General features: G+C 40.7%; 1 protein-coding gene across 1 annotated transcript in view; it reads right to left on the bottom strand.

Annotated features, from left to right (window-relative positions):
• KCNMA1 (potassium calcium-activated channel subfamily M alpha 1) overlaps window positions 1–13,257 on the bottom strand; it is a 526,984-nt gene that overhangs the window by 20,596 nt on the left and 493,131 nt on the right. The window contains exons 24-25 of the mRNA XM_019471725.1: window positions 4,726–4,839; window positions 1,325–1,455 (exon numbers count right to left, since the gene is read on the bottom strand). Coding sequence (XP_019327270.1) covers window positions 1,325–1,455; window positions 4,726–4,839 — 245 coding nt within the window. The remainder of the gene's footprint in view (window positions 1–1,324; window positions 1,456–4,725; window positions 4,840–13,257) is intronic.

The raw sequence follows: 13,257 nt of genomic DNA, 5'->3' as shown, positions 1-13,257 counted from the left end.
TGGACGATTCATTCAGGGACATTGATTTAGATAATAACGCGAGTAGATAAACAGCTCTCCGTATAACAATTTGGAACCTTCACGTTAAATTATTCCCATTTATAATGTGAAAATGCTGAACATTTTTTTCATAGACATTTTAATTAGAGCAGGTACAGAGTTTAAGTGTGCTTGCTTAGGCTTTCTGAATTTGTCACGTCTGCAAAATATGGCCAACAACCTTCAAAAAAAAGTATTTTCTGAGTTTATTGCAAACTCCTAGGCTGCATTAGAATAAAATTTTATCAGTGTAGACTGATATTATTCATCTGTGGATGGAACATATGAGGAATATAGCAGGTAATAAAAATATGAAATACAGATACATAAATATGAAACACAAATAAAATATCAAATAATAAAGATCACTGTGATTTTTTCTTAAAAGTAAAAAGCTTCGTTCTGAATTTAGGTGAAGGTCATACTTGGCTCCTTTAAGGAAATCTGTTTGCTCATATCTAATATTATGTGGGGTTTACAACAGGTGATTCCCAGCACCATGGAACTTTATTCCACGGGGAGCTCAGAAAGCCTATGCTTAGATTTTAAAAAGGCTTTGTCCTTGCTACATCTAGCAGAGCTTAAGGTCCCTCTGAAAGAAGTGCAGCTCACACAGAGCAAGACTGGTCTGAAAACCTAGCCAATATGAAGCAAGGGAGGATGAAAGGGAGTATGACCGAGGTATTTGCTTCAAAACTATACTATGGCTGCAAACCAAAAACCCTAATGTAGACATAACCGAAGGCCACCATCTGCAGTTTCTGGCATGCAGTTATGTTTTCATTCACAAGACAGCTCATGTGAAAAAGAGACGATGACCTCTCTTCACACAAGTAGAGTTCACTTGATGTGCACAATGGCTTTCGTACGGTCCTGTCAGTGTCCCCCAGCGCTCATACTCAGAACATTGTTCACGGCTACAGGAAATTAAAAGCTTTAAGCACGGTTGATGGTGTCTGACATGAACGGCGAGCATAGGGACTGACACACTGAATTTGGGTCTGGGTTTCAGGAGGGAGATACAACCTTTTTGGAAAATATTATCCTTAAAGCCAGACATGAGACTCTGCTTTTAAAATTGTGGACTCATGGTAGGCCTAGATATCTCAGTTGTTTTAAGGTCCCTGTGTCCAACTACAAAATAACCTAGTTCAGGCTCTGAAATTCTCTTGCCATCTAAGAGAAAAGAGTCTTCTCCTGACTACCTGTGGAAAAGGGACTACGCTTTCATACTCTTTCACAATAAGTCTAATGGAAAAGAACGGAAAAGGTTTTGTTTGCTTACTGCGCTCATGAGAGAGTCCAGCACACTGACAGCAAATGCGGTTCCACATGCAAAGGGCTGCGTGAGATACAGTTCTGTGTCTGGATCATCATCATCATCTTGGTCCAAGAACTGAACATTTGAATCATTTACTGAAAATAATAATAATAATAATAAAATCATAAGGTGCTTCTGGGTCACCAGGATGTGACCTTACACATTACACAGTCAGAAAGAAAAAGAAACGGCATATGTCTGGAAACACAGACTTGTGTCTTTGACGTCACTGAAAATGAAATCAAGATGGATGTGAAAATGTGCATTTAAAAATCTGTTGATCATTATCTTGCTCGTAAGAGGTGACTCTCTTGCTCTTGAGAGGTGACTATCCCTTTGCCGTAAAAGTAGCTTCGTGGCACCAGCTGCCTGCACTCAAAATGAGATACATGATGCTTTTTTATATATTGAGACAATCTTGGTATTGGTCGGGTACAGTGGCTAAGGCTGTATGCATGTACAGTGAAATGTTATCACAAGATACCAAGTCAGAATCCCTTTGTAAAATAAAGGCTGTCCATTAAACTCTGATATAGCCCACAGGCATCTGTTAGATGTGCTGCTGTGATTCTTACTGGAGTGGTGTTAATGCACTTTCAGCTCAAAAGAGGATAAACTGTCGCTTTAACATGCATCTATCTGAATGAATGAGCAATACTCTAGCTATTCTCTTGCAGCACTGCCTTTTGTTCAAATATTTGTCTCCATAACTTCACTTCCTTAGCCACAAATTCTGTATTAGCCAGTGTGAAAAAGAATCTACATCAGGCTGTTCTAAAGAAAAAGCCCAAATAAAGTAGTATTTGTCATTTAGACTTTCTCTGGCATTTCATTGTCACAGTTAAGCTCTCTGCCTCCACCTCATCACTAAAAATAGTTGTTTCCTTGAGATCAGCGGATCGTATTTCATGAAATACTTCATTTCCATATTAGTCCTCCTCAGGCACGAAAGCAAAGACTGCTTAGCTATGCCATCGAAATACCCTTTAACTTACTAAATGACAAATTAATTTCAGTTCCCATGCAAGGAAAGGAAATTAAAAACTTTTTCAGCATTTGAAACTGCACGCATCGACTATGCCCCTATTCCCCATGTGAACAGGTCTCCTGAGCCAACCCAGGGGGCTTTGAAACCAACATGAGAGCTGCTGTTAACTTGATCAGGTTTCGGCTCCGGGCTTCTTAGGTTAGAAAGTCTGCTGCCTGCTGTTCTGACCTTCCTTCCTATATAGTTTCACTTTCCATCCACTCCTTTTCCAACCTGTATACACTACTGAGCTTGCCACGCTTAGCTTACAAAACACGAATAACTATAGATAAAGCCTCACAATAGCTGTCTAAAAGAGACGAGAATTGTTATCCTTTTTTTTTTAGAGCCCTGTTGTGCCAGTACTTGGCCACGATCATACAGTAAGTCAGGACCTGAGCTGAAGTAGGATTGAAAATTCCTGCCTTCCCACTCCTTGATGTAACCATGAAAATATAACACCTCAGCGTTGTAAACGGAGAAGTGTTCTGCCCTGGGAGTCAGAAGAATTTCATCCTAGCAAACACTAATATCCACAACGCTCCTTTCCTTGTACAATGGCTATCAATTTATTCTCCAGATTCTCAAGCAAAATAGTATTTGAAAGCCCGGCGTATCATTTCAAAATGGACTTTTTGAAGAGCTCGTGCCGTAGTTTAATTTGCTCGTTGAGAGTAGGCACTATTGACAGTAACGTTCTTATCCACTTACATCCAGCAGACTAATAACCTGACTTTGACGCCAGGTTGCTAGCCGTGCCTGGTGTCAGTTTCCAAGGTACTACAAATCTAACCCGAATACCGCAAGTGTGGTTTTATCCTCAATATCTTTATCTTCCTGATGCAAATTAGGACGCTAGGATTTCTACGAAAGGCCTCCCGGCTAGGTGAGGTAGGCTCGAACGTGTGGTGCTGCGCCATAGGAAATGCTCATCAAACACCGCTCGCAAAAGCTGGCCAGAGCTCTCTTTATTGAGAGGGAGCAACGCAGAAGCTTGGCTGCTTTTTTACAGCTTCAAAACCTGAGCTTCTGAGAAAAGGCCTACTCCCCAAAATAAACAAACAAATAGCTTAAGGGAAAGTATGGTGCTGGGGTTTCTTTTCTGGTCTCTTTTACTTCTTCTTTGACTTCCTGCGAGAACTGCTAAGGCATGTCCACCAAATTGACAATATGCTGAAATAACAACAACAGAAAGAGAGAGAGAAAAGGAGAGAAAAAACTAGTGTTGGGGGGGGTAGGGTCCGGGAGGTGGGGACCCAGGCCAAAGAAAATGAATTGGTGAGAAGGTGCTATGAAAACAGCCGGCAGGTCAGACGAGTGTGATCAAAGGTTTACTGATGCTGCGTGAAAAAAAAAAAAAAAATCATTAAGAAAGGCCAGAACAAGACAGTCAGTTTCAACCAGAACCACAAATAAAACACATTCAAAGCAGTGCCATGAGGGTAGCCCCTCTGATACAGCCAGATAAATAAAGAAAAAGCTGATGACAGTAAGAACAACAACAACAGAAAATAAGACAGTGATGTGAAGGAAAAAGGCACTTCTTACCCAGTTCAGTTATCATTAGAATGTGGGTTCCACTGTTTTTTTCCTGACTGATTGAAACCAAAGGCAGAAGTTTGCCAGGCTTAGCTAATAAGTAAAGTATTTAGGGGGAAAAGAAAGTACAGAAAGAGAATAAAGTAAGGGAAAAAGACAGGTAAGGCTCTAAAAAATAAAACTGAAAAGGAAAATAAAAGGACAAAGGACCACAAATCAAGTTTGTATTTGCCATGAAAAAAACAGAACAGCTTCTGCACTTCACATCACACCACTTGACAACATAAATACCCACAGCTAGAGTGGAAATCAGAGCCTGGTTACCTACCATCATCGTATTCTCAGGAGTAAAATGTCTCATACTATTATACAGAGTTTGGTTACACATGATTAAACAGTTCTGGACCATGAAGAAATAAACAAATGGCCTCTTACTATTGATTAAATGCACAGGAAATGTCTGCTCATACTTACTGTGGTTTTTTTCTTTCCTAACCTTAGCCCAAAGACCCCTGCTTATTTGTTACACTATGTAAAAAGCATCTTGTCTGATAGAGTGTTTATTTAAGAAAATGGAGAAAACCCAAAGGGAAGAGAGAAATATATTTCAGTTATTCAAATAAAGTGAAACAACTGTTACTAATCTTTCTTTAGAGACAGTAATTCAAAACAGTTATCAGAAGGGAAAACATAGCAGTGTAAGATACAGTATAGGTAATCTCCCTGAGACTGCATAACAAGGAAAGTGGGAAAAAGATATGGGAATGTACATGAAAGGATAAAAGTTAGCTTTTCTTACCTAGCTCTGTTATAATAGGGATGTTGGCTCCTGTTGTAATGGAGGGTTGACGTAACAGGCCATGGATTGGACTGTTGTCTGGAGATGACCTATCCATCCCAGGGGGTGTAAAGCCTAAAAGAAAAAAAGAAAAAAAAAAAAAAAGAGAAAGTTTACACAGGACAAACTATATTAAAAAAATCCCCACCAACAGGGAATTCCCTATCTCTAATTATTGGGGTTTTTTCAGAAAAGTATTTTAAAAAAATTGTCATTTGAAAAAAACCCATTGACTTCATTTTCAACAATTATTTCTTAAAAGCATAATCCTTCACAAATATGCAGGTCATTTCTACTGTAAGATATTTGGTAGCTAATGGAGACACTGAAATTTATTTTGTTATCCCAGGTAGCCTTTGCATCAAGACATGCAAAATGGAAAGAGTAATGCTTACTTAAATATAAATAAAAAAATAAAAACTTCAGTGTTAGAGAGGTTTAATTTTGTCCTATTAGTATTTCAAGTAATCCCGAAACAAATACCTTTCCTTAAACCTCAATTAACATTTTAAAGAGTATTGTTTGTAAACAGTATTACAACCACGAGGAACAAATTGCTTCCATTAGCAGGTTTTAGGTTTGATCAACATGCAGGATTCAAAATTTTCTAGCTGTTTTCCAGGAGCAATACAACCTACACAAAGGTGGTTTTTTTTCTTTTCAGGTGTACCATTCATAATACGTAATTTAATGAGTATTACAGTTATAGGAATACTGGGATGGAAGGGCCCATTCTAACAGGAAAAAAAAGATAGGATGGAAGGAAAAAGACACAGGTTTTCAACTGGTATGTAAGAGGAATGCTTGAAAAGAAACTAGAAAGAGTTTTATACCTTTGGGGATGTAAAGGCAACAAAGGTGGGAGAAGAAACACATTGGCAGGCACTCAAAGAAAAAAAGGATCTGGAGAGCAGCAAGGTTCACCTCTAAAAAAGATTGTGTTTTCAGCCTGATTCTCTACACAGTTTGAAATGGAGCTCTTGATACCGAGCATTTTTTAATCTTTTTTCTGTTTGTTTTTTAAATAAAAAATACCCAGGCAAAGCCTTTTGGAGTTTGATTGTAAGTACTGAAAAATAGGCAGTTATACAAAAGCCCATGCAACAGTTGGACTGGAAATGCACAGTTGAGACTAATGCATTCCATCTCCCTTGTCCGTTAAAGCTGCGGAAAGCATGGGAATGCTCATTTAATGTCATTATTGCAGAAGTGATGGTGAAGCCAGAGTTTGACTTCAGGGTTTCATGTAGACCAATGTCAAGGCAGCATTTTTAAGCAAATATTTGTCTGCTAGGAATAGGATTGAGCCAAGCTCACTTTCAAACAGACATTTATGAGAAAACATTCATTTTTTTGCCACATTATGCCCGAGTTCTTTGACTTCACGCCTGACATCCAGGGACAGACTTTTGATCCTCTGTCATTACTGGTCTGAACTAGTTTTGAATTCTCCATATACCAATTCTAAATTAATCACAGACAAATTAATTCCTGATGTAACTTCATTATCTTCTTGCAGTGTGGAAACCGTTTCACTGCGTTAAATTCATTGATACATTCATCTGCTGCTGAATTCAGAAGAAGATGATATGATATTATCTGCTTTACCTTTCTTCAGTTTGGGGACTAATTTACAAACCAGGAAATCTCTAAACTAAACTGTAGTTGTTAACACGTGGTACTGGCTTTATATTGTCTTTCTGAGGGATTTATGGTTCTTTTCCAGTGATAATTACCATCACGCTTAAACTGTCCCTAAACAATACAAACTATAAGGACCACTAGATCTGGACTTCTTGATGTAAAGGGTTTTAATTTTTTATTTGATATTCAGTTCATTTCTCCCTATGTTTTGTCTATATCAGATATAGAATATATAGGTAATAAAACTAGAATCACTGAGAAGAGAGACTTACTTAGCCCTTACCAGTATGAATTTCCTCCTGACTATCACATGAAAGTTAGATACAGCATGAGGATTGTAAGGACAGGATAAGTAAAAAGGGAGTGAAAAGCCTGTGAAGAAATTCCTTAGGAGAAAAGAAGCGGATACGGTATCTTCAAGAGGCTTGCGAGACAAAAACATCACCATAGGCAAACCTAAGACAGCAAAGCAATTCTATTTAATATTACCAGTGCATAGAAAATCTTTAGAAAGCAGATTTCTTAGAGACAATCGGAAATGTTGGCAATGTTAACAGCTGGTCATTTAATACTACTCGTTGTGCTGAAACTAATTCAGTAAGACCGGCATGGTGACAGTGAGTTGCATTCCCAACTGGTATCGGTTTGCAGATGTTTCCTTGTGTCTGGCACTGTGACTGATAGCCCTACCGGCTCTGTGAATGCTTACTGCTGCACGGCAGAGCCTAGGATTTCTCAGACTCACAAAGTGAGTCTAAGGGAGTTCCTTCAGGCACCACCTCCTGAGTTAGAGGCAACCCTGACACTCTCACAACAGCAGGAAAATTAAAGTGGGACTCCAAAGGGAGGGAACGCTATCTGAGGACAGGTGGGTATTAGTGCGACACCTCCTTCTGCAGCAGGCTCCAGTGTTTAAGTTTTGCATTCTGTTATGCCACGGGAAAGGCAGGACACAGCTTTTGTCACACTACGTTAAAAAAAGCTCAAGTAGCTGTAGACTCCTTGAGCAATTAAAGTGGCAGGCCCAGTTGGGTCCTCTGCAGAATTACAAGTCAAAATGGCACCAGCAAGACTTTTTACACTCGTTTATCTGAGAGCAGAGAAAACTAATCTTGTTCCCATGCACCCTAGGGGTTGTACTGCTGGGAGCATCCCTAGAGGCCCCGGTTCTCCCTTTTTCCTGAAGGCTTTTCTCTCCCCAAAACATCTTTCAGTGAATCAGGCTCTTCAGACGGTAAGAGCACATCAGTATTTCCCTACCAGCTAAAAGGAAAATTGAAGAAAGTTGGCATAACTGCGTCTAAATGTGTAAGCCCTTCTTGCCCTCCCTCTACTGCAATGTGCACACACACAGAGAGGCACGCGCATGCACATTCTCCATCGAAGGCTATTTGTAGCCACCTCTCTAACCCTTCAAATATTTGTCTGCCTAGGATGGTGTTAGAAGATTGAAGTAAATGTGTCATTTCTGTTAGACACAGACTGTCAGGAGCTCTGTAATTGCACACTGCCCACACAGTGCATTCAGTCCGAAATGCAGGAAGCATGTTAAAGGGAATTTGTTTTCTCCTTGAATGAAAAATAAGACTCATGCCTTAATATTTTTCGTCCGATGGTCTTGGAAGATGTGAGAAATATCTGCTATCTTAATTTAATTTCCTTGTCTCCGCTTAATTCAGACACTTCTAAAAATCCACTCTTTAAAAATATAAAAGTCTTGGAATATTTTCAGGAAAGGAAAATTGTAGTGCTTGGGGATTTTGTGTGCCTATGTTTGGAGTCACAAGGCATCGTACACCTTCAGGCCACATTGTGCTCCCAAGTCACAACGTAAATTCTATAGATAGCCTCTGTATTTTTTTCCTCCAGAAGAGAGGGGGGAAAAAAAGTGCAGGAAAACTAACCTGCTTTATCAGAACTTTCATTTAAAGGCATGAATAACTACAAGTGACAGCTGTGCAGATTCAGTGAATGTGACATTTCTGAATTTCTTCAACTTGACAAGTAAACACCTTAAATCGGTAATGCTATATGCATAATACATGACCTGTATTTTGACATCCATCATCAAATGCTGACTTGAGAAAATACAGGTTTGTACGTCAAGGAATAGCACCCATAAAGCAGGGAGAAATTCAGGTCACAGGGTATTAGGAAAACTCTATTTCATTACAGAAGCTGAAACAAGCTAAGGCATCAGATTTAAGATCCATTTTCAGCTGTGAAAAGATTCAATTCCTCTGCACAGAGCATTCATTTAGAAATGACATGCTTTCCTCACAGCCTCTTTTCATTTCCCTTTTCATATTCCATTTTCTCCTTCAGTCCCCAAACCTTGTTCCATTAACGCTCATAAAAATCGTAAAACGGGGCTGATGATAGCTGTGATCTTCTTATAACCACAGTGTCTCCTTGTTCAACAAACAACTGAGGGAGCTGTGGCTACAATTGCTTAACAGGATCAACCTCTAGAGTAAAATTCACATGGCCTGTGCAAGCCTGAGCACAGTCCCTGCGTAAGGAAATAGAGCGACAGCGGGGGGATTCTGGAGAAGGGAATTCTCTTGGCCAACAGTTAGGAGGTAAGGTGCAGCACAATCATATCAGTGCCTGCAGCCACTGCATCCGATACTAAATTGCTGTACCGGGTGAGCGATTGCCTTTGCATCACTTGGGTTTTGTGGCTTTGTGTTTTGTTTTGGGTTTATTTTTCATCTTCACTCATTCCCTCAACCCACGAGGTTTTTTCTCCCTTTTGCCCTTCTGCTTCTCTCCCCCATCCCGCTGGGGGGGAAGTGAGTAAGAGACTGGGTAGGGGCTTAGTTGCCAGCCAGGGTCAACCCACCACCGTTGGCTACGGTGATAACCACCACAACGTCAAACTGAGGAAATGGCTTGGACTTCAACAGGAGGTAGCAAGCCCCTGTCCCTCTCTGAAACAAGATGCTGCCAAACGGTGGATTAAATATATCATGCCTCGGAGAGGAACACAGGCTCTGGGTTCCTGATGTGCTCAAAATCAGTGAGGATTGGCAGTTGGATGTCACTCTCTTTGAGAGGCAAGGACTCCTGTGCCCTAACTCAGCTATCTGCTCTGAAGGAGTTTGAGCCTCCTGCAGTTCTCTGCAGAAAGCATCTGGTTCAGCGTCTTGATTCTGTGCAAAGAAATATTTCCCAGCTCCCCCTGGGATACTACTGCTCGCAAAAGTAGGTGAAACAACCAAACAATTGCATTAGAGGCAAGATTCTACCTCTTTAAGATGTTTTCATCTTTGTGGAAGGAGAACCCCAGGGAAACTTCCTCCCCACAAGGAGGCAAGCTCTTTTTCCCAAGACTTACTGGGGATTTCCCAAGAGCTGTCCTGCTCAGAGCTCAGCAGGGCCAGTTGGCTACAAGCCCTCCTTGTCTCTTACAAAATCCCACGTACAAAGGGATGAGCAGTACTGGGCTTCTGTGAGACCCATGCCTCCTGAGCCAGGTTGATCCATGGTCCTCTCAGGAACTCAGGGGGACACTAACTGTGGCTCAGCAGTAACACGAAGGTCTTCTGGGAGCCACAGGCTGCTCAGAGCTCAGCAGGGCCAGTTGGCTACAAGCCCTCCTTGTCTCTTACAAAATCCCACGTACAAAGGGATGAGCAGTACTGGGCTTCTGTGAGACCCATGCCTCCTGAGCCAGGTTGATCCATGGTCCTCTCAGGAACTCAGGGGGACACTAACTGTGGCTCAGCAGTAACACGAAGGTATTCTGGGAGCCACAGAGGCACTGTGATGAAGTTCAAAATTAAGGAAGGCTGGCATGGCTTAACAGTGACTTCTGCCCACTGAAAGCACCAGCAATAATTATAGTTTGCCCTACTTACGTGTTGTTTGGAGCAACTGGCCTGATGGCCAAGTGATCTGCTGATTGTGCTGGCCATAAACCACTGGGTTTTGTTCCTGTGCAGTTCACTTTGAGTAATGTCCCATGAAATGCAGGAAGGTTTGCTCTCCATAGCAGTAAATATATCCTTTTACTTTGCTGAGGGGCCAGTAAAGGTTTGCTGAGCTTTTAACGTAGAAACAAATCTGGCTCTTGGATGTGCGTTGCTTCTGTTCCACTGATTTCACTGAGACCCAGATGGGCATATTCTCAAACCGGATTTTTATGTTACATTTATAAAATATCTATTGTTCTAAAGGATCATAATGGATCCTTTATGATCCTCTTCCCCTTTCCCCCCTGCCCCTTTCCTCTTTGCTACCTTCCCCTTCCTAAGATGTATGTTCCGCTAAACTGGAACTCTATACGGGCAGAATGCAGTTTCCCAAACTGAAAATCCACTTGGCAGACCTAAAGCTTGTGGCCTTGTCATTAAAGTGCCATGTAAACTGATAGTGGCCTTTAAATAATGCTATTCTAGGGAAAGGTGTCATGGGATTCACTGGGTAATGTATGCACTAAAGTTCTCAAAAATATAATTTTTAAAGCATACATACTATTAACTAGCTCTGGCTCATCTAAGAAGCATGAAACAACAGTCATATTTTGAGCATATATGAATAACGCAGAGGTGGTGAACTGCCAAACATACCCCCGACGAGTTGTCATGCAGGAATATGGGATAAGGATTTTCATTAAGCAGAGCCAGACAAAAAGAAATAATTCTCTTACAAAAGGACCTCACAGCTATATCCCTTTGCTACTGTTTGCTGAAAATGTCCATTAATATTCCAGTGAATTCAGTTGAATGATAGACTATACCTGTTATTCTCCAAAGTACAGCCACTTGGGTATACCTGGAAAGTTCAGCAGCAGTCATGCAGCTAAAGAGCTGCTGACATTCATGGGAATCTGTTACAGCCATTCAATTTAGCTTCAGTGTCCCACATGGGCTGAGACAGAGAGTGGTAGATTGGCCTCAGAACCTGGAAATCCTAAATTCTGGTTTCAGTTCTGACTTTTACTGTAATTTGTGCCTGAAGATCTACTAATCTCTTGGAGATTATCTCTGAAGCTCTGGAAAATGAGAGGAATGTAAGAGAGCAGATGTGACTGCGTAAGCTCCCAGCTCTCTCAGAGACTGCAGCGTCTTCAGAGATGGTCTGGGCCCAAAAACATAGGCCATGCTAAATCTACAGAGAGTGGAGGGTGAAGAAGGATAGCTTTCTCCGTTGTAACAACCCTCCAATGCTTTGGGACCGGAACAACCCCTGGAGCACTGAACACTGAGAGACACTGTTGCAGAGAACAAGCTGCCATCTTCCTCCCAAGAAAGTGCTCTTCTCTAACGTCTGTTCGTTCTCATACTGTTGAATTACAGAAACCTACAGTGAAAATGTCCAAATCAAAGCTTTAATGAAAGCACTGTGGGACCAATGCTAGTTTCTGCTCCCCAAAGCGTGAGAACCATTCCTGGGTGGGTTAGTGGTCCCACATGCTGAAAGTGCAAAGGATTTATAGGTCTACTGGTTCTTGTGCTGCTCTAGCGAGGCAGGATTAAGCTGTAAAAACAAAGATCAAGAGAAGGATTGGAGTTTCATCATCTTTAGGTCTAGCATTGAATGATACCACATTGTTTCCATTTCCAGTTGTGAACAGCATAATATGTTAGAAATAGCATTATATTTTAAGCATAGTGCAGAAACACGTATAACAGCGAGTTTTATTCACAGGTACTTATACGAGTCTTTTCCTAGTTTAAGCGTCATTTTGAGTTTCACTATCAAACACACACAAAGAGTCAAGATGAAATCCATCTGAAACTGCCTGGTTTGGGTTTTTTTTCACAAAATCTCATGTGGTAATTACCCAAACCATAGCTCTGCCGAGGTTCACCACAAGCTTACACAACCCAAAGCTACCAAAACAAATGGGCTTTCTTTACCAATGCTTTGCAGAGCATAGCCTTGATGTTCTCTCCTTGTTGTTTTGCTCACTTTAAGTGAGATAATATGCAGTTACTAGCCATAGCATTTCCCTCATGTCTGCTAGAATGGAAACTTTATTTCTCTATACAGTAAATATTACTGGCCAGTATTAGTCTGACAAGAGCTTCTCACTCTCACTGGAATCAAGCACAATTTTACCGAATTTATTTTTATATTTGGTAAAGGGAAAACAAAATTCAATTTCCTTTTTTTGAGTCTTCATCCTTTTTTTTTCAGTGCTATAGCAATTTTGTAAAGCTCTAAACAAGTTTTTGCCAAGGTTACTGATTACTTTGGCCTGACATTTCCCCTTTTTTTTTTTTTTTCCAGCCAATAAAGCCAAGGTTGAACTAGAACTCCCCTTATGCAATGCAGCCATCTTGTTTTATACACATCTGTCTTGGGAACATAAAATGTACTCCAGCAGTACATCAGTGACTTCTTATTCAGTCTCTAGTGCATAAGCAAACAATTCAGAAAGTCTAAAAATTAGGAAAGTAATTTCTTATGTTTTAAAGCACTGTATGGCACAGAGAAGAGTAAATCACAGAAACCTATGAGGGCCATGAAGACAGGCATAACGGTTACAGCCAACCAAACCAGGATAATTGCTTGGGGCTTTTAGGCTATCAAGAAGGGAAATTAAATATTAAACTGAGCCACTCTGCAGGTTCTCCATTGTGCAACAGGAAGAAGGGACAGGCCATCAGAAGTTTATTGCCTGATAGCACCATCTTGTAGCTGTCTTTAAGCATCTATTTTCTAAGCCACTTCCAGAAACAGGAATGATTGGGTAATTCTCTAATTGAAAACAACTAGGACAACACACAGTAAAATACAAAGGACTTCTAGAACGCAGCGGACAACGGTTTCCAAACTACTTCACACTTACCTTATTGCCTGGGATGTGCTCACATTAATTTTGTGCTGTTTTTTTAC

The sequence above is a fragment of the Aptenodytes forsteri genome, unplaced genomic scaffold, assembly GCF_000699145.1.
Source record: "Aptenodytes forsteri isolate BGI_AS27 unplaced genomic scaffold, ASM69914v1 Scaffold15, whole genome shotgun sequence".
NCBI classification, from domain to species: Eukaryota; Metazoa; Chordata; class Aves; order Sphenisciformes; family Spheniscidae; genus Aptenodytes; species Aptenodytes forsteri.
Note: the sequence above shows the minus strand (reverse complement) of the source record. Positions and strands in the feature narration are given on the sequence as shown.